The sequence below is a fragment of the Elephas maximus genome, chromosome 4 (genome assembly GCF_024166365.1).
Source record: "Elephas maximus indicus isolate mEleMax1 chromosome 4, mEleMax1 primary haplotype, whole genome shotgun sequence".
Taxonomy (NCBI): domain Eukaryota; kingdom Metazoa; phylum Chordata; class Mammalia; order Proboscidea; family Elephantidae; genus Elephas; species Elephas maximus.
Genome location: NC_064822.1, coordinates 28401341 through 28416362, shown reverse-complemented (window position 1 = coordinate 28416362; position 15022 = coordinate 28401341). Strand labels below are relative to the sequence as shown.

Below are 15022 nucleotides of genomic sequence, written 5' to 3'. Positions count from 1 at the left end.
CCTAGTGCTGCTATAACAGAAATATCACAAGTGGATGGCTTTAACAAACAGAAATTTATTTCCTCACAGTTTGGAAAGCTAGAAGTCTGAATTCAGGGTGCCAGCTCTAGGGGAAGGCTCTCTCTTTCTGTCGGCTCTGGGGGAAGATCCTTATAACTTCAGCTTCTGTTTCCTTGGAGATCTTCCAGTGGCTTGGTGTCTGTCTTCCCCATCTCTGCTTGCTTGTTTAATCTCTTTTATATTGCAAAAGAGATTGACTCAAAATACACCTTACATTAATCCTTCTTCATTAACATAACAAAGACAACCCATTCCCAAGTGGAATTATAACCACATAGGCATCAAGGTTAGGATTTACAGTGTTTGTTTTGGGGGGGGACACAATTCAATCCATGACAGTAGAATTGACATCTTAACGCTATTAAATTTGCCGATACATGAACATGGAATGTCTTTCCATTTATTTAAGTCTTCTTTAATCTCTTTCAATAGTGTTTTATAATTTTCTTTGTATAAGTATTTCACATCCCTGGTTGAGTTTATTCCTAGGTATTTTATTCTTTTAGATGCTATAGTAAATGGAATTACTTTTTAAATAACCTTTTCAGATTTCTCATTGCTAGTATAGAAATCCAGCTGATTTTAGTGTGTTGACCTTGTACACTGCAACTTTGCTATATTCTGGAGGGACAAATTTATGAAGATGACCTTATAGGCTTTTTATAAAAGACCATTTTTATGTTGAGGATGGATGAGAAGTTGTGAAATATAATCTGGTCTTAAGTAGATTTTCTTTGAACAAAAAGAAAAACCTGTAAAAAGAAATAGTTGTTTTGCCAGATGGTATAACATTATTAATTTATTATAATTTCTCTTTCTTTTTTTCTTTTTTTGTTCTTTAGATGGAGGCTTACAGAACAAAGTAGCTTCTCATTAAACAGTTAGGACACATATTGTTTTGTGACATTGGGTACCAACCCCATGACATGTCAACACTTCCCTTCTTGACTTTAGGTTCCCTATCACCAGCTTTCCTGTCCCCTCTTGCCTTCTAGTCTTGGCCCCTGGGCTGGTGTGCCCCTTTAGTATCATTTTGCTTTATGGGCTTGTCTAATCTTTGGCTGAAAGGTGAACCTCAGGAGTGAGCTGAAAGGGTGTCTGGGGCCCATACTTTCAGGCTTCCTCCAGTCTCTGTCAGACCAGTAAATCTGGTCCCTTTTTTTTTTTTTTTTTGTGAGTTAGAATTTTGTGCTACATTTTTCTCCATGTCTGTCCGGGACCCTCTGTTACGATCCCTGTCAGAGCAGTCGGTAGTAGTATCCGACCACCACCTGGTTGTGCTGGACTCAGCCTGGTGGAGGCTCTGGTAGTTGTGGTCCATTAGTCCTTTGAACTAATCTTTCCCTTGTGTCTTTGATTTTCTTCATTCTCCCTTATCCAGATGGGGTAAGACCAGTAGAGTAGTGTAGATGCCTGCTCATAAGCTTTTAAGACCCCAGATGCTACTCACCAAAGTAGAATGTACAACATTTTCTTTATACACTGTTATGCCAGTTGAGCTAGATGTTGCCCGAGACTGTGGTCCCCACAGCCCTCAGCCCAGTAATTCAGTCCCTCGGGGTCTCTGTTATAATTTTTATTTGGTAGATTCACTTTCTTTGTTTTGTTTTATTTCTTTGTTTTTTAAATCTCTTCTGTACCCTTAAAGTTGTGCCCTTTGTTACCTTTTCGTAATTTTTATTTAGTGGACTTTGTTTATCTGTAATAGAGGGCAGAGTTTAGTTCTTTTGGCTGTTAACTGTATCAGTAACACAACAACAAAGAGCCCTTTCAGAAGTGGAGAGAGAAAGACAATCTAAAGCCTTTTTGGTTTGATAACTATTCCTTTATGGTAAATATCACTATTATTTTTGGGACACACATTTATAATATAAAGTTGAATTGACACATTAAGTAAAATTTATGTATTTTTTCCTATCCAGTGTTATTTATTGATGGTGTAGCCACAGCTTAAAGTGGGAGTGGGATGGAACAATGTGTATTCTATTTTTTTTCCTAACCCAGAAGAGAGATTAAAACTACTGCTGCCTTTTAGCTGTCTTAAAATATTCCCGCTGTGCCTGTGGATTTCTCTACTTCTCTAATTTTAATATACTATTTTCATTCAGACTTTTAAAACTTCATTTTATATGTGAATGTAACAAAGTTTACAGTAAATTTTTAGAGGTAAATCTAAAAGTAGTAGGATATTCATAAATTCAAAGTTTGATTACTGTCTTGAATTATTTCCAGAGTTTAGCTTTATGAATATTGGTAGATAAAACTGTATGTTTGTAAGTAAGTGTGTCCTATAATACTTTGTACCAAAGATTTGATTACTGGTTTTGGGATTGTTTCTAATTGCCATAATGCTTTACTAATTGAAACAGTTGTTATATTCTTAGATATAGTTCACAGATCACTGTACCATTGCTTCTTAGGATTATATGACATTTTTGTCATTCATAAAAGGTGTCCCTCAGCCAGGAAAAGTGCTGAAAAACATAGAAAAATTATTATGCTTTAAATATTCCTTTTCTAGAGTCCAACTCATAGCAACCCCATGTGACAGAGTAGAGTCCATGTAGCTTATCAATATATTTCTGTTAATACGTTTTCCATTTGGCTAGGTGTCTTAGTCATCTAGTGCTGCCCTAACAGAAATACTAGAAGTGGATGGCTTTAACAAAAAGAAATTAATTTTCTCACGGTCTAGTAGGTTACAAGTCCAAATTCAGGGCTCTGGCTTTAGGGGAAGGCTTTCTGTTTCTGTCAGCTCTGGAGGAAGATCCTTGTCCTTAATCTCCTCCTAGCCGAGGAGCTTCTCAGGTGCAGGGACCCCGTATCCAAAGGACACGCTCTGCTCCTGGTGCTGCTTTCTTGGTGGTACAAGGTCCCCAGCTCTCTGCTTGCTTCCCTTTTATCTCTTGAGAGATAAAAGGTGGTGCACGCCACACCCCAGGGAAACTCCCTTTACCTTGGATCAGGGAGGTGACCTGAATAAGGGTGGTGTTACAATCCCACCTTAATCCTCTCAACATAAAATTATAATCACAAAATGGAGGACAACCACACAATACTGGGAATCATGGCCTAACCAAGACGATACACACATTTTTGGGGGGACATAATTCAATCCATGACACTAGGGTCATAATACATTGAATTAACTTAATTTATGTTGTTAGTTGCCATGAAGTCGATTCTGACTCATGGTGACCCCATGTGTTCTGAGTAGAATTGCTCCATAGGATTTTCAAGACTGTGACCTTTCAGAAGCAGATCGCCAGGTCTGTCTTCCAAGACACCTCTGGGTGGGTTTGAATCACCAACGCTTTGTTTAGTAGTCCAGGGCTTAACCATTTGCATAACTTATAACTTTAGATAAAATCTTCTCTGAAGATTAGTTTTTAGGGAGACTGGGATTTCCCTGTATCTCTCTGTGTGTGTTTCTCTGTATCTACAATGTGTATGTGTTTGTGCGCATTCATGCATGCTCTATTTCTTGTATTATTTTAGCACTGGAGGTAGGGGATAGAATTTTGCAAATGGTTAAGATCATTCTTTATATTTATATACTTTTCTCAAAGAAACAATAGAATTTATTTATTTTATGCAATGCCTTTGATTTTTTTTTTTAATTGTGCTTTAGATGAAGGTTTACAGAGCAAATTAGTTTCTCATTAAATAATTAATATACATTGTTTTGTGATATTGGTTGTCAACCCCACATGTCAATACTCTCCTCTTGTTGACCTTGGGCTCCCCATTACCAGCTTTCCTGTCCCCTTCTGCCTTCTTGTCTTTGCCCCTGGGCTGGTGTGCCCATTTAGTCTTGTTTTGTTTTATGGACCTGTCTGATCTTTGGCTGAAGGATGAACCTCAGGACTGACTTCATTACTGAGCTAAAAGGGTGTCCAGGGGCCCTACTCTCGGGGTTTCTCCAGTCTCTGTCAGACCAGTAAGTCTGGCCATTTTTGTGTGTGTGTGTGTGAGTTACAATTTTGTTCTATATTTTTCTCCAGTACTGCCAGGGACCCTCCGTTGTGATCCCTGTCAGAGCAGTCAGTGGTCATGGTAGTCTGGCACCATCTAGTTGTACTGGACTCAGTCTGGTGGAGGCTGTGGTAGTTGTGGACCATTAGTCCTTTGGTCTAATCATTCCCTTGTGTCTGGTTTTCTTCATTCTCCCTTACTCTAGATGGGGTGGAACCTATAAAGTATTCTTGGTTGTTGTATTTTGAGAATTTCTTCTGCAGAGTATATACTCTTAATTTGTGTTCTGCGTATGTTGATTACTGAAATTCTAGCTTATTGAAAGAACTATAACACTCTGTTTATATTTGTTTAGTGCCAGCACATACTACGTTTAGTTAGTTATTCTGACATTGAAAGTCCATAATTCAGTGGGATATGAGAAACCCAAACACTTAAAAAAGTTTTTTATTTTTTCTGAGCTGTAATTGAGTGATAACTGAAAGGGATCTGGCTTGCAGGAGGGTTAAAGGAAATGTTGAGTGGGCATCATGTTGGGACATGTTGAGTGGGCATCATGTTGGGACATGTTGAGTGGGCATCATGTTGGGACATGTTGAGTGGGCATCATGTTGGGACATGTTGAGTGGGCATCATGTTGGGACATGTTGAGTGGGCATCATGTTGGGACATGTTGAGTGGGCATCATGTTGGGACATGTGATTAGGTCACCAGATTCTGTTAAGTCAAGTTTTTATATCATGTCAGTGTGGCATAGTGTAAAGCGTGCTGGCTGATGTTTGAATTCTCTCTGCCACTTATTAACTGACTGGTTACTTCAGAGTATTATCATACAGTTTCAATTTTTTGCTTGCATCTAATTCTCAGAGTTCTCAGTTTATCATCCTCAGAATTATCTTTTATTGGTCACCAATTGATGGCACTCTTTAAATTTGATGATCCTAAATTAGCCAGCAGTTATAAAGAGGGCTGAAAGTGGTTACCATTTCCTACTTTACTTGTGTGCCATTTTAGAAACACTACCTTAGTGTTAAAAAACAGATGTAATAACTTGACTCTAACATTAACATTAACTCTCCTAGTTTTTGATGCACGGTTTATGGAGGATTATGTAAAATTTACATGCAGCATGTGTAAAATAGTTTTCAAAATGAAGACACAGTTAAATCTTTAATATGCTTGAAACTTTTCTAGGAGAGTATATACATTAAGCATGTAATTGATACAGGTATTTTAAGGAATCTGTAAATGCACTTCAGATCTCAAAATTTATTTATAAATTGGAAATGTTAGATTATTTGATACTAGTTTAGATCAGATTAATATTTTGTGATTTCACAAGATTTTTCTGTTTTGATTACAGATTCTTGAGACTATGCCGATGACTGAGAAAGTTGAGGAATTGCTGCATGTCATAGGTCCATTTTATGAAATTGTTGAGGACAAAAAGAGTGGCAGGAGTTCTGATTTAACCTCAGGTAGGACTAGTTTACCTAATTTTTTAATTCAGCAATTGATTTTATTCTGAATTAATATTTATGTATCTGTTTTTTTTTTTTTTCTCATGCCAGTCCGACTGGAGAAAATCTCTAAATATTTAGAAGGTAGGAATAATGAAATCCATGGAAATTTTTCTTTGTATTGGTTTGCATGCCGAAAGAATTCTACATCAATTTATGTAACCTATATATTTTTTTTTTTTTTATAAGCTTATCACCGAAGAGTTTTTTTTCAAAACAAACCCATTTTATGACACTCCAAAACGTTGTTGTTGTTGTGTACCGTTGAGTCAATTCCGACTCATAGTGACCCTAATAGGACAGACTAGAACTGCCACGTAGGGTCTCCTAGGCAATAATCTTTACAGGAGCATATTGCCAGGTCTTTTCTCTTGCAGAGCGGCCAGTGGATTTAAACCGCTGACCTTTTAGTTAGCAGCTGAGCGCTTAGCCATTGCGCTACCAGGGCATCTGTGCAAATACCATAAACTTTTAAGTGTTTAAACCTTAATATTAAGTTATGAAAACATTACAGATGATTCACTTAGTAATGTAAAATTGTGACAGAATTCACGGTTTTATTTTGATGTATCATGTTTTCTGTTTTGTTTTAGGGGTTATGTTAGCAGTATTGTAGCTGAAATAATTTCCAGCTGCTTTTGCAATGCATGTATTTTCAGTATGGTTTAACTGTAGTCTAGCAAGCTAAAACAAGACCGTGAATTCAGTTAGCTTGATTTTTTTTTTTTTTTAATTCTGTTTTCATGTTCTCAGTAAAAGATTGAAAGGCTTATGTTTTTTATACTAGCGAGAGTTGAATAATATGTAAGATTTCCTGGTATTAACTGTAAACATTTGTTCTTTAAAACTTTTTAGAAAGCAGAGTGAAACAAGCCCACAAGAGGCAATTTAAGTGAAAATTGTATAATCTTTAAATAAAAAACAGCATGGATCCCTTTTTCCCCTCACAGTTCTTTTTTACAAGGCATCTTTTAATAACAGATGGATATTGCACCATTTCAGACCAAGAATCTTCCTGTCTGCCCTGGGAACAAAACATGTGTACTGATAGTGATTGCTGTGTCGGCATAAGTTCGTGCCACGCCAGTCCGTATCTGACTTGGTTAGAGGAGTCAAATATTAACAAATAATCCTCCCTATAATTTATGTTTCTTCAACCAGAAAAGACATTGCATGTTTTCTCTTGACCTGCTTTAGTAGTGTACAGCCTATTGGCCAGAGGCAGATGTTTAAACAAGTAGTGGTAAAACAAGGAAGAATGAATACTAGTAAAAGCTCAGGTGAACAGTCTCTTAAGCCATAATTCACAAATCTAAAAAGCTTTGAAAACCAAAGGTTTTTTGGAAGTCACTTGGCAGTAAAACCTGTCCTGGCATGTACAAATTTAGAAGCAAAACCTGACCTGAAATAACATAAGGCTATTGTAAGTCTGTCTTTATCCTACTTAGTGTGAATATTAATATCTTTCGTTGTTAAAATCTTGGGTTTTTTTTTTTTTAAAGAATAAGCAGCTGTTGACTTTGATAAAAGCGTTAACATAATATACATTATACGTACTGTATGACCTTTGCAAAATTAGAAAACTCTGAATTTCAAAATGTTTCTGGATCCAAAGATTGTAAGTAAGGGATTGTGGACCATTCTAATGACATTTCGATTATTTCTTCTTTTGATCTTCGAAAAATGCCTCTGAAAGTTATCCTGTACGTGTCATTTTACATATGTAGAAGTATGTTATTGTCAGTTGCCATCGAGTTGATTCTAATTCATGGTGACCCCAGGTGTGCAGAGTAGAGTTGTTCCATAGGGTTTTGCTGTGAGAAATAATATTAGAAATACAATTACTGGATCAAAGGACATGGACATTTGTGATTATGTAAAATATTGCCAAATTGCAAGACAGTTTCAATCTTGATTTTTTTGTTTGTTTTAAACAAAGCGTCTTATTAAAAGTAGCCATTTAGGTCCAGTAGAATAGATGCATCAGTGTCACGTGGACTTTTCTAGAATATACATGAGTAGTGAGGTTTGAAATCGGAAAGTTTGAGTTTTCTGACTTTGTTCTTTTTAAGGATTGTTTTGGCTATTCTGGATCCCTTATGTCCTAGTTATCTAGTGCTGCTTGAACAGAAACACCACAAGTGGGTAGCTTTAACAAACAGAAGTTTATTTTCTCAGAGTTTAGGAGGCTAGACTACCACTCATCTGTCAGTTTGTCACGCTGTGGTGGCTTGTGTATTGTTGTGATATTGGAAGCTATGCCACCAATATTTCAAATACCAGCAGGATTACCCATGGTGGGAGGTTTCAGTGGAGCTTCCAGACTAAGACAGATTAGGAGGAAGGACCTGGTAATCTACTTCTAAAAAAACTCGATAGTGAAAACCTTATGAATAGCAGGGGAACATTGTCTGATACAGTGCCAGAAGGTGAACCCTTCAGGTTGAAAGGCACTCAAAATACTACTGGGAAACAGCTGCCTCCTCAAAGTAGAGTTGACTTAATGATATGGATGGAGTAAAGCCTTCAGGACCTTCATTTGCTGATGTGGCATGACTCAGAATGAGAAGCAGCAGCTGGAAACATCTGCTAATAATTAGAACATGAAATGTATGAAGTATGAATCTAGGAAAATTGGAAATCAGCTATTCATATTTATGCACCAACCACTAATGCCAAAATGAAGAAATTGAAAATTTTTGCCAACTTCTGCAGTCTGAAATCGATCACACATACAATCAAGATACATTGATAATTATTGATGATTGAAATGTGATGGTTGAAAACAAAGAAGGATCGGTAGTTGGAAAGTATGGCCTTGGTGATAGAAACGATGCCCAAGATTGCATGATAGAATTTTGCAAGACCGACAACTTATTTAGTGTAAATAACATTTTACAGTAACATAAACAGCAACTGTACACTTGGAGCTCAATGGATAGAATGCATGGGAATCAAATCTGCTACATCTGTGGAAAGAAATGATGGAGAAGCTCAATATTATCAGTCAAAACAAGGCTAGGGGCTGACTGCAGAACAAACTATCAATTGCTCATGTGCAAGTTCAAGTTGAAGCTGAAGAAAATTAAAAGCATACCATGAGAGCCAAAGTACGACCTTGAGTATATCCTGCCTGAATTTAGAGACCATCTCAAGAACAGATTTGACACATTGAAAACTAATGACCAAACAACAGATGAGTTGTGGGATGACATCAAGAACATAATACATGAATAAAGTAAAAAGTCATTAAAAAGATGGAAAAGAAAGAAAAGACCAAAATGAGTGTCAGAAGAGACTCTGAAACTTGCTCTTAAACATAGAGTAGCTAAAGTGAATGGAAGAAATGATGAAGTAAAAGAGCTGAACAAAAGATTTCAAGGGGTGGCTCGATAAGATGAATCAAAGTATTACAATGAAACATGGAAAGACCTGGAGTTAGAAAGCCAAAAAGGAAGAACATTCTATGCTCAGCATTTCTCAGGCTGAAAAGAACTGAAGAAAAAGTTCAATCCTCGAGTTGCCATATTGAAGGATTCTATGGGCAAAATATTGAATGACACAGGAAGCATTAAAAGAAGATGGAAGGAATGCCCAGAGTCACTGTACCAAAAAGAATTGGTTGTCATTCTGCCATTTATGAGGTAGCATATAATTAAGAACAGATAGTACTGAAGAAAGAAGTCCAAGCTGCACTGAAGGCATTGATGAAGAACAAGGCTCCAGGAATTGACAGAATACCAGTTGAGATGTTTCATCAAATGGATGTAACACTTGAGTGCTCACCTGCGTATACCAAGAAATTTGAAAGGCACCTATACCTGGTCAGCTGACTGGAAGTGATCCATATTTGTGCCCATTCCAAAGAAAGGTGATCCAACAGAATGTAGAAATTATCAAACAATATCATTAATATCACACAGAAGTACAATTTTGCTAAAGATAATTCAAAAATGGTTGCAGCAGTCCATCAACAGGGAACTGCCAGAAAGTTGAGCCATATTCAGAAGCAGATGGGGAACGAGGCATGACATTGCTGATGTCAGATGGATCCTGGCTGAAAGCAGAGAATACCAGAAAGATGTTTACCTGTATTTTATTGACTATGCAAAGGCATTCAACTGTGTGGATCATAACAAATTTTGGATAACATCACGAAGAGGACTTCAAGAACGCTTAATTGTGCTCATGGGGAACCTGTATATAGACCAAGAGGCAGTAGTGTGAATAGAACAAGAGGATACTGTGTAGTTTAAAATCAGGAAAGGTGTGCATCAGGGTTGTATCCTCTCACCATACTTATTCAGCCTGTATGCTGAGCAAATAATCCAAGAAGCTGGACTATATCAAGAAGATTCTTTATGGTTTTATATATACAAGACAATGTGATCTCTAAACAGAGATGATTTTACTTCTTTTTTCCCCCAGTCTGAACCCCTTTATTTCTTTGTCTTGCCTAATTTGCCTGGCTAGATCCTCTACTACAATATTGAATAGAATTAGCAAGAGCAGATGGTCTTGCCTTATTCCTTATTTTAGGGGAAAATTATTCAGACTTTTACCATTAAATATGATGTTAGTTGTGAGTTTTTTTGTAAATGACTTTTATCAGTTTGAGGAATTTTTTTTCTAGTCTTAATTTCTTCAGTGTTTTTTCGTGAAAGGGCATTGGATTTTTTCAAGTGCTTTTTTTCTGTGTCTGTCGAGATAATCATGTGACCTTTGTCTTTTAGTCTATTCATGTGACCTTTGTCTTTTAGTCTATTAATATGGTGTATTATATTATTTGATTTTCAGATGAACCAATATTGCATTTCTGGTATAAATCACACTTGGTCATGACATATAATTCTTTTTATACTTTACTGGACTGTTTTTGTTAGTATTTTCCTGAGGATTTTTGTGTCTGTTTTTAAGATATTGGTCTGTAGTTTTCTTTTTTTAGGATGTCTTTATCTGGCTGTAGTATCAGAAAAATACTGGTCTCATAAAATGTATTGGGAACTGTTCCCTTCACCCATGTTTCGTGTTTACCTTGGACTGCCAGAAGAACGAACAGATCTCTCTTGGAGGAAGTACAGCCAGAATATTCCTCAAAAGCAAGGATGATGAGACTTCGTCTCACATACTTTCGACATGTTATCAGGAGGGACTAATCCCTGGAGAAAGACATTGGGCTTGGTAGAGTAGAGGGTCAGTGAAAAAGAGGAAGACCCTCAACGGGATGAATTGACACAGTGGTTGCAACAATGGGCTCAAGCATAAAAAGGATTATGAGGATGGTGCAGGATGGGGCAGTGTTTCGTTCTGTTGTATACAGGGTTGCTATGAGTCAGAACCAACTTGATGGCACCTAAGAACAACAACAACAAAGTTAGGTCCAGTAGGACTCCCTGAGTGGCACAGATGGTTAAGTGCTAGACTACAAGCTGGAAGGTCAGTAGTTCGAAGCCACCCAGAGTCGCCTCGGAAGACAACCTGGTGTTCTGCCTTTAAAAGGTCACGGCGTTTAAAATCCTGTGGAGCAGTTCTACTCTGTACACATGGGGTTGCCATGAATTGAAATTGACTCAGCAGCAACTAACAACAACAAAGTTAGGTCCAAAAGCTTGATTAAATTTAAAATGAATTTTTTTGGCATGAATATTTCCTAGATGGTTCCTGTCCATTTCATATTGCATCATATCAGGCGGCTTGTAATGTCTTGTGGTCTCTTTTTTCAGGAATGCTAAGATTGAGCCATTATAAAATTCCCCACCACCATTTCTCCTAATGATTTTAGCATTCATTAAATGACTGTTGTCTGAATCAGTTATTTCATTAATGGTTGCAAAATGGTGATTTTTAAAAAATCTGTTACTGCCACATTTATTAGCTGGAATTCTGTAATGAAGAACTTTCCCTCATCAACCAGAGCCACTCGATTACTCTGAAATACTGTCTATACAGGACAGGCAAGATACGTGCTTAATTCTTGTCCAGTACTTACATTCTTCCCATAAATGGATTGATGGCCAAGTTATCTCCAAGAGCAGCCAATGATTTATTTAGTTTTGTTTTGTGATGTTTTCTTAAATATTATTAATGCCTTCATTTTTATATATTCAAGTTGCTTTAGTCAGTTGGCTTATTTCTATATTAATTCTTATCTTTTGGCTTTAACAGAAATATGTTTTCTCTTAGTTAGGAGCTAGAAGTCTGATTTCAGGGTGCGGGCTCTAGGTGAAGGCTTTCTGTCTCTGTGGGGTCTGGAGGAAGACCATTGTCTCTTCAGCTTCTATTCCTTGGCAATCATGTGGCATGGAATTTATCTTCCTCCATCTCTGCTTACTTAATCTGGCCTTTTATATCTCAAAAGAAATTGATTTAAGACACACTGTAATACTAATACTGCCTCATTAACTAACAATTCCATTATAATCCCAAATGGGATTATAACCACAGATATAGGGGTTAGGATTTACAACACATATTTTGGGGGGACGCACATCAATCCATAAACATTCCACTCCTTGGTCCCCCCACATTTATGTCCTTCTCATATGCAAAGCACATCTACCCCATCACATCATCCCAAAAGTCTTTAATCAACTCCAAACCCCAAATCTCATCTTCTGAATCATATAAATAACATATGGGTGAGACTTTAGGCATATTCCAGCCTGAGGCAAAATTTCTTTTCTTTCATGAACCTGTGAAATCTAGAAAGGCAAACCATCTGCTTCCAAAGAACAGTGGTGGAACAGGAACAACTTAGATGTTTCCATTACAAATGGGAGAATTTAGGGGGAAAAAAGGAATAACAGCCACCAAACGGGTCCGAAATGCAGCAGAACAAATTACATTAGCTCTCAAGCCCTGAAAATAATCCTGTGCTTTCCTGGACCATCTGGACAATGGCCCTGTGTCCTCCAGACTCAGGGTGTTGGCAGTGCCCTCTAGATTATGAGTAGTGACCCCTTGACCCTGGGCTTCAGCTCCAACTTCCAGGCCCGCTGGGGTAGCAATTCTCCTTCAGGTTTGAGCAACCCTATTCTCCTAGTCTGAGGGGTGACCCCTTGGCCCCAGCAGGCCCTGTTTTTCTGCCTATTTTTCATGGCAACCCCATCCCCTCAGTTTTGGGTGGAGGCCCCATCGCCTTGGCACACCTGAATGGCAGCCCCATGTGTCCTTCTCACCTGCCCCCTTTTGCGTTCTCATCTCACCTTTGGACAGGAGCTGCCCATTTAGTCTTACATATCTGCTTGAGCTAAGAAGGATTCTCTTCATGAGTATCATTTTATGTCTTCTGGTGCAGTCTAATCTTTGTCTGAAGATTTGCTTTCAGGAATGGTTTTAGTTGTGGGCTAACAGAGTTTGGGGGCCATGTCTTCCGGGGTCCCTCTAGCCTCAGTCAGATTATTAAGTCTGGTCTTTTTACATGAATTTGAGTTCTGCACCCCACTTTTCTCCTGCTCCGTCAGGGACTCTCTGTTGTGTTCCCTGTCAGGGCGGTCATTGGTGGGAGCCAGGTACCATTTAGTTCTTCTGATCTCAGGCTGGTGGAGCCTCTGGTTTATGTGGCCCTTTCTGTCTCTCGGGCTAATATTTTCCTTGTGTCTTTGGTGTTCTTCATTCTCCTTTGCTCAAGGTGGGTTGGGACTAATTGATGTATCTTAGATGGCCACTTGTTAGCTTTTAAGATCCGAGATGCCACTCACCAAAATGGGATGCAGAATATTTTATTAATAAGGTTTGTTATGCTTATTGACCTAGATCTTCCCTGAAACTATCGCCCCCAGACCGCCGTCCCTGCTACTCTTCCCTTGAAGTGTTTGGTTGTGAAAACTTCTTAGCTTTTGGTTTAGTCCAGTTGTGCTAACTTCTGCTGTATTGTGTGTTGTCCTTCCTTTCACCTAAGATAATTCTTGGTTGTTTTTCTGATGTTGAACCATCCTGCAGACCTGGTATGAATCCCACTTGGTCATGGTGGGTTATTTTTTTGATATGTTGTTGAATTTTTTTGCCTAGAATTTTGTTGAGGGTTTTTGCATCCTCATGAGGGATATTGGTCTGTAATTTTGTTTTTTTTGCGGTATCTTTACTGGTTTTGGTATCAGGGTTATGCTGGCTTCATAGAATGAGTTTGGGAGTATTCCATCCTTTTCTATGCTCTGAAATACCTTTAGTGTTAACTCTTCTCTGAAAGTTTGATAGAATTCTCCAGTGAAACCGTGAAGGCCAGGGCTTTTTTTTTGTTGTTGGTCAGATAAGATGCTTTGGAATATTTTGATTCTTTTGATTCCGTTAAGGCTTGCCTTATGGCCTAATATGTGGTCTGCTCTGGAGAATGTTCAATGTACATTGGAAAAGAAAGTATACATGGCTGCTGTTGGGAGGAGAGTTCCCGTATTTGTCTGTGAGATCAAGTTGGTTGATTATGGTATTTAGATCTTCCATGTCTTTATTGAGCTGCTTTCTGGATGTTCTGTCCTTCACCGAAAGTGGTATGTTGAAGTCTACTACCATTATTGCGGAGCTCTCTCTCTTTTCAGTGCTGTTAGAGTTTGTTTTATGTATCTTGGAGCCCTGCTGTTGGGTGTATAAATATTTATTATGGTTATGTCCTCCTGTTGTGTTGACCCTTTAATCAATATAGAATGTCCTTCCTTATCCTTTGTGGCAGATTTTACTTTAAAGTCTAGTTTGTCAGAGATTAATATTGCCACTCCTGCTCTTTTTTGGTTGTTGTTTGCTTGATATATTTTTTCCATCCTTTGAGTTTTAGTTTGTTTGTGTTTTTAAGCCTATGGTGTGTCTCTTGTAGGCAACATATAGACGGATTGTGTTTTTTTAATCTGTTCTGTCACTCTCTGTCTCTTTATTGGTGCTTTAGTCTGTTTACATTCAGCATAACTACTGGTAAGAATGAGTTTAGTGCTGTCATTTTTGACATCTTTTTTGTGTGTGTATTGTTTACAGTTTCTTTGTTCCACTTAATTTTCTGTGTTGAGCTGTTTTTCTTTATGTGTTTCCTTTTCATCTTTTCCATTGTTGTTGACTTTGTACTTGCTGAGTCTTTATGTTTTTCCTGTTTCTTATGTCGATGTGTAGGATTGCCAGTTTCCTTTGTGGTTACCTTAATATTTACCCCTGTTTTTCTAAGTTTAAACCAATCTTTTTATTTCTTTATGTTGCCTTGACTTCCTCTCCATACGAAAAATATATTACTACATTTTTTAGTCCCTCTTTTTTGTTTTAATGTTGTCATCCTTTACGTATTGACGTCTCTGTTTCCCTATTTTCGGTGTTTTAGCTTTGATTTATTTTTGCAACTTCTTTAGCAGGGTTTATATCTGGTTGCTCTGTCCTGTGTTCTAGTCTTGGTTGTTATCTGATGGTATTGATTTTCTAACTGGAAGACTCCCTTTAGCATTTCTTGTATTTTTGGGTTGTTTTTTACAAATTCCCTAAACTTCTGTTTTTCT

At 37.7% G+C, this 15022-nt stretch overlaps 1 protein-coding gene across 5 annotated transcripts in view; it reads left to right on the top strand.

The window, feature by feature from the left end:
- ACBD5 (acyl-CoA binding domain containing 5) overlaps nt 1-15022 on the top strand; it is a 71578-nt gene that overhangs the window by 16467 nt on the left and 40089 nt on the right. For 4 of the 5 annotated variants that reach the window (XM_049881793.1, XM_049881796.1, XM_049881794.1 and 1 more), the window contains exons 5-6: nt 5399-5513; nt 5607-5639. In XM_049881793.1, coding sequence (XP_049737750.1) covers nt 5399-5513; nt 5607-5639 — 148 coding nt within the window. The remainder of the gene's footprint in view (nt 1-5398; nt 5514-5606; nt 5640-15022) is intronic. The other variant, XM_049881792.1, reaches the window with a different exon arrangement.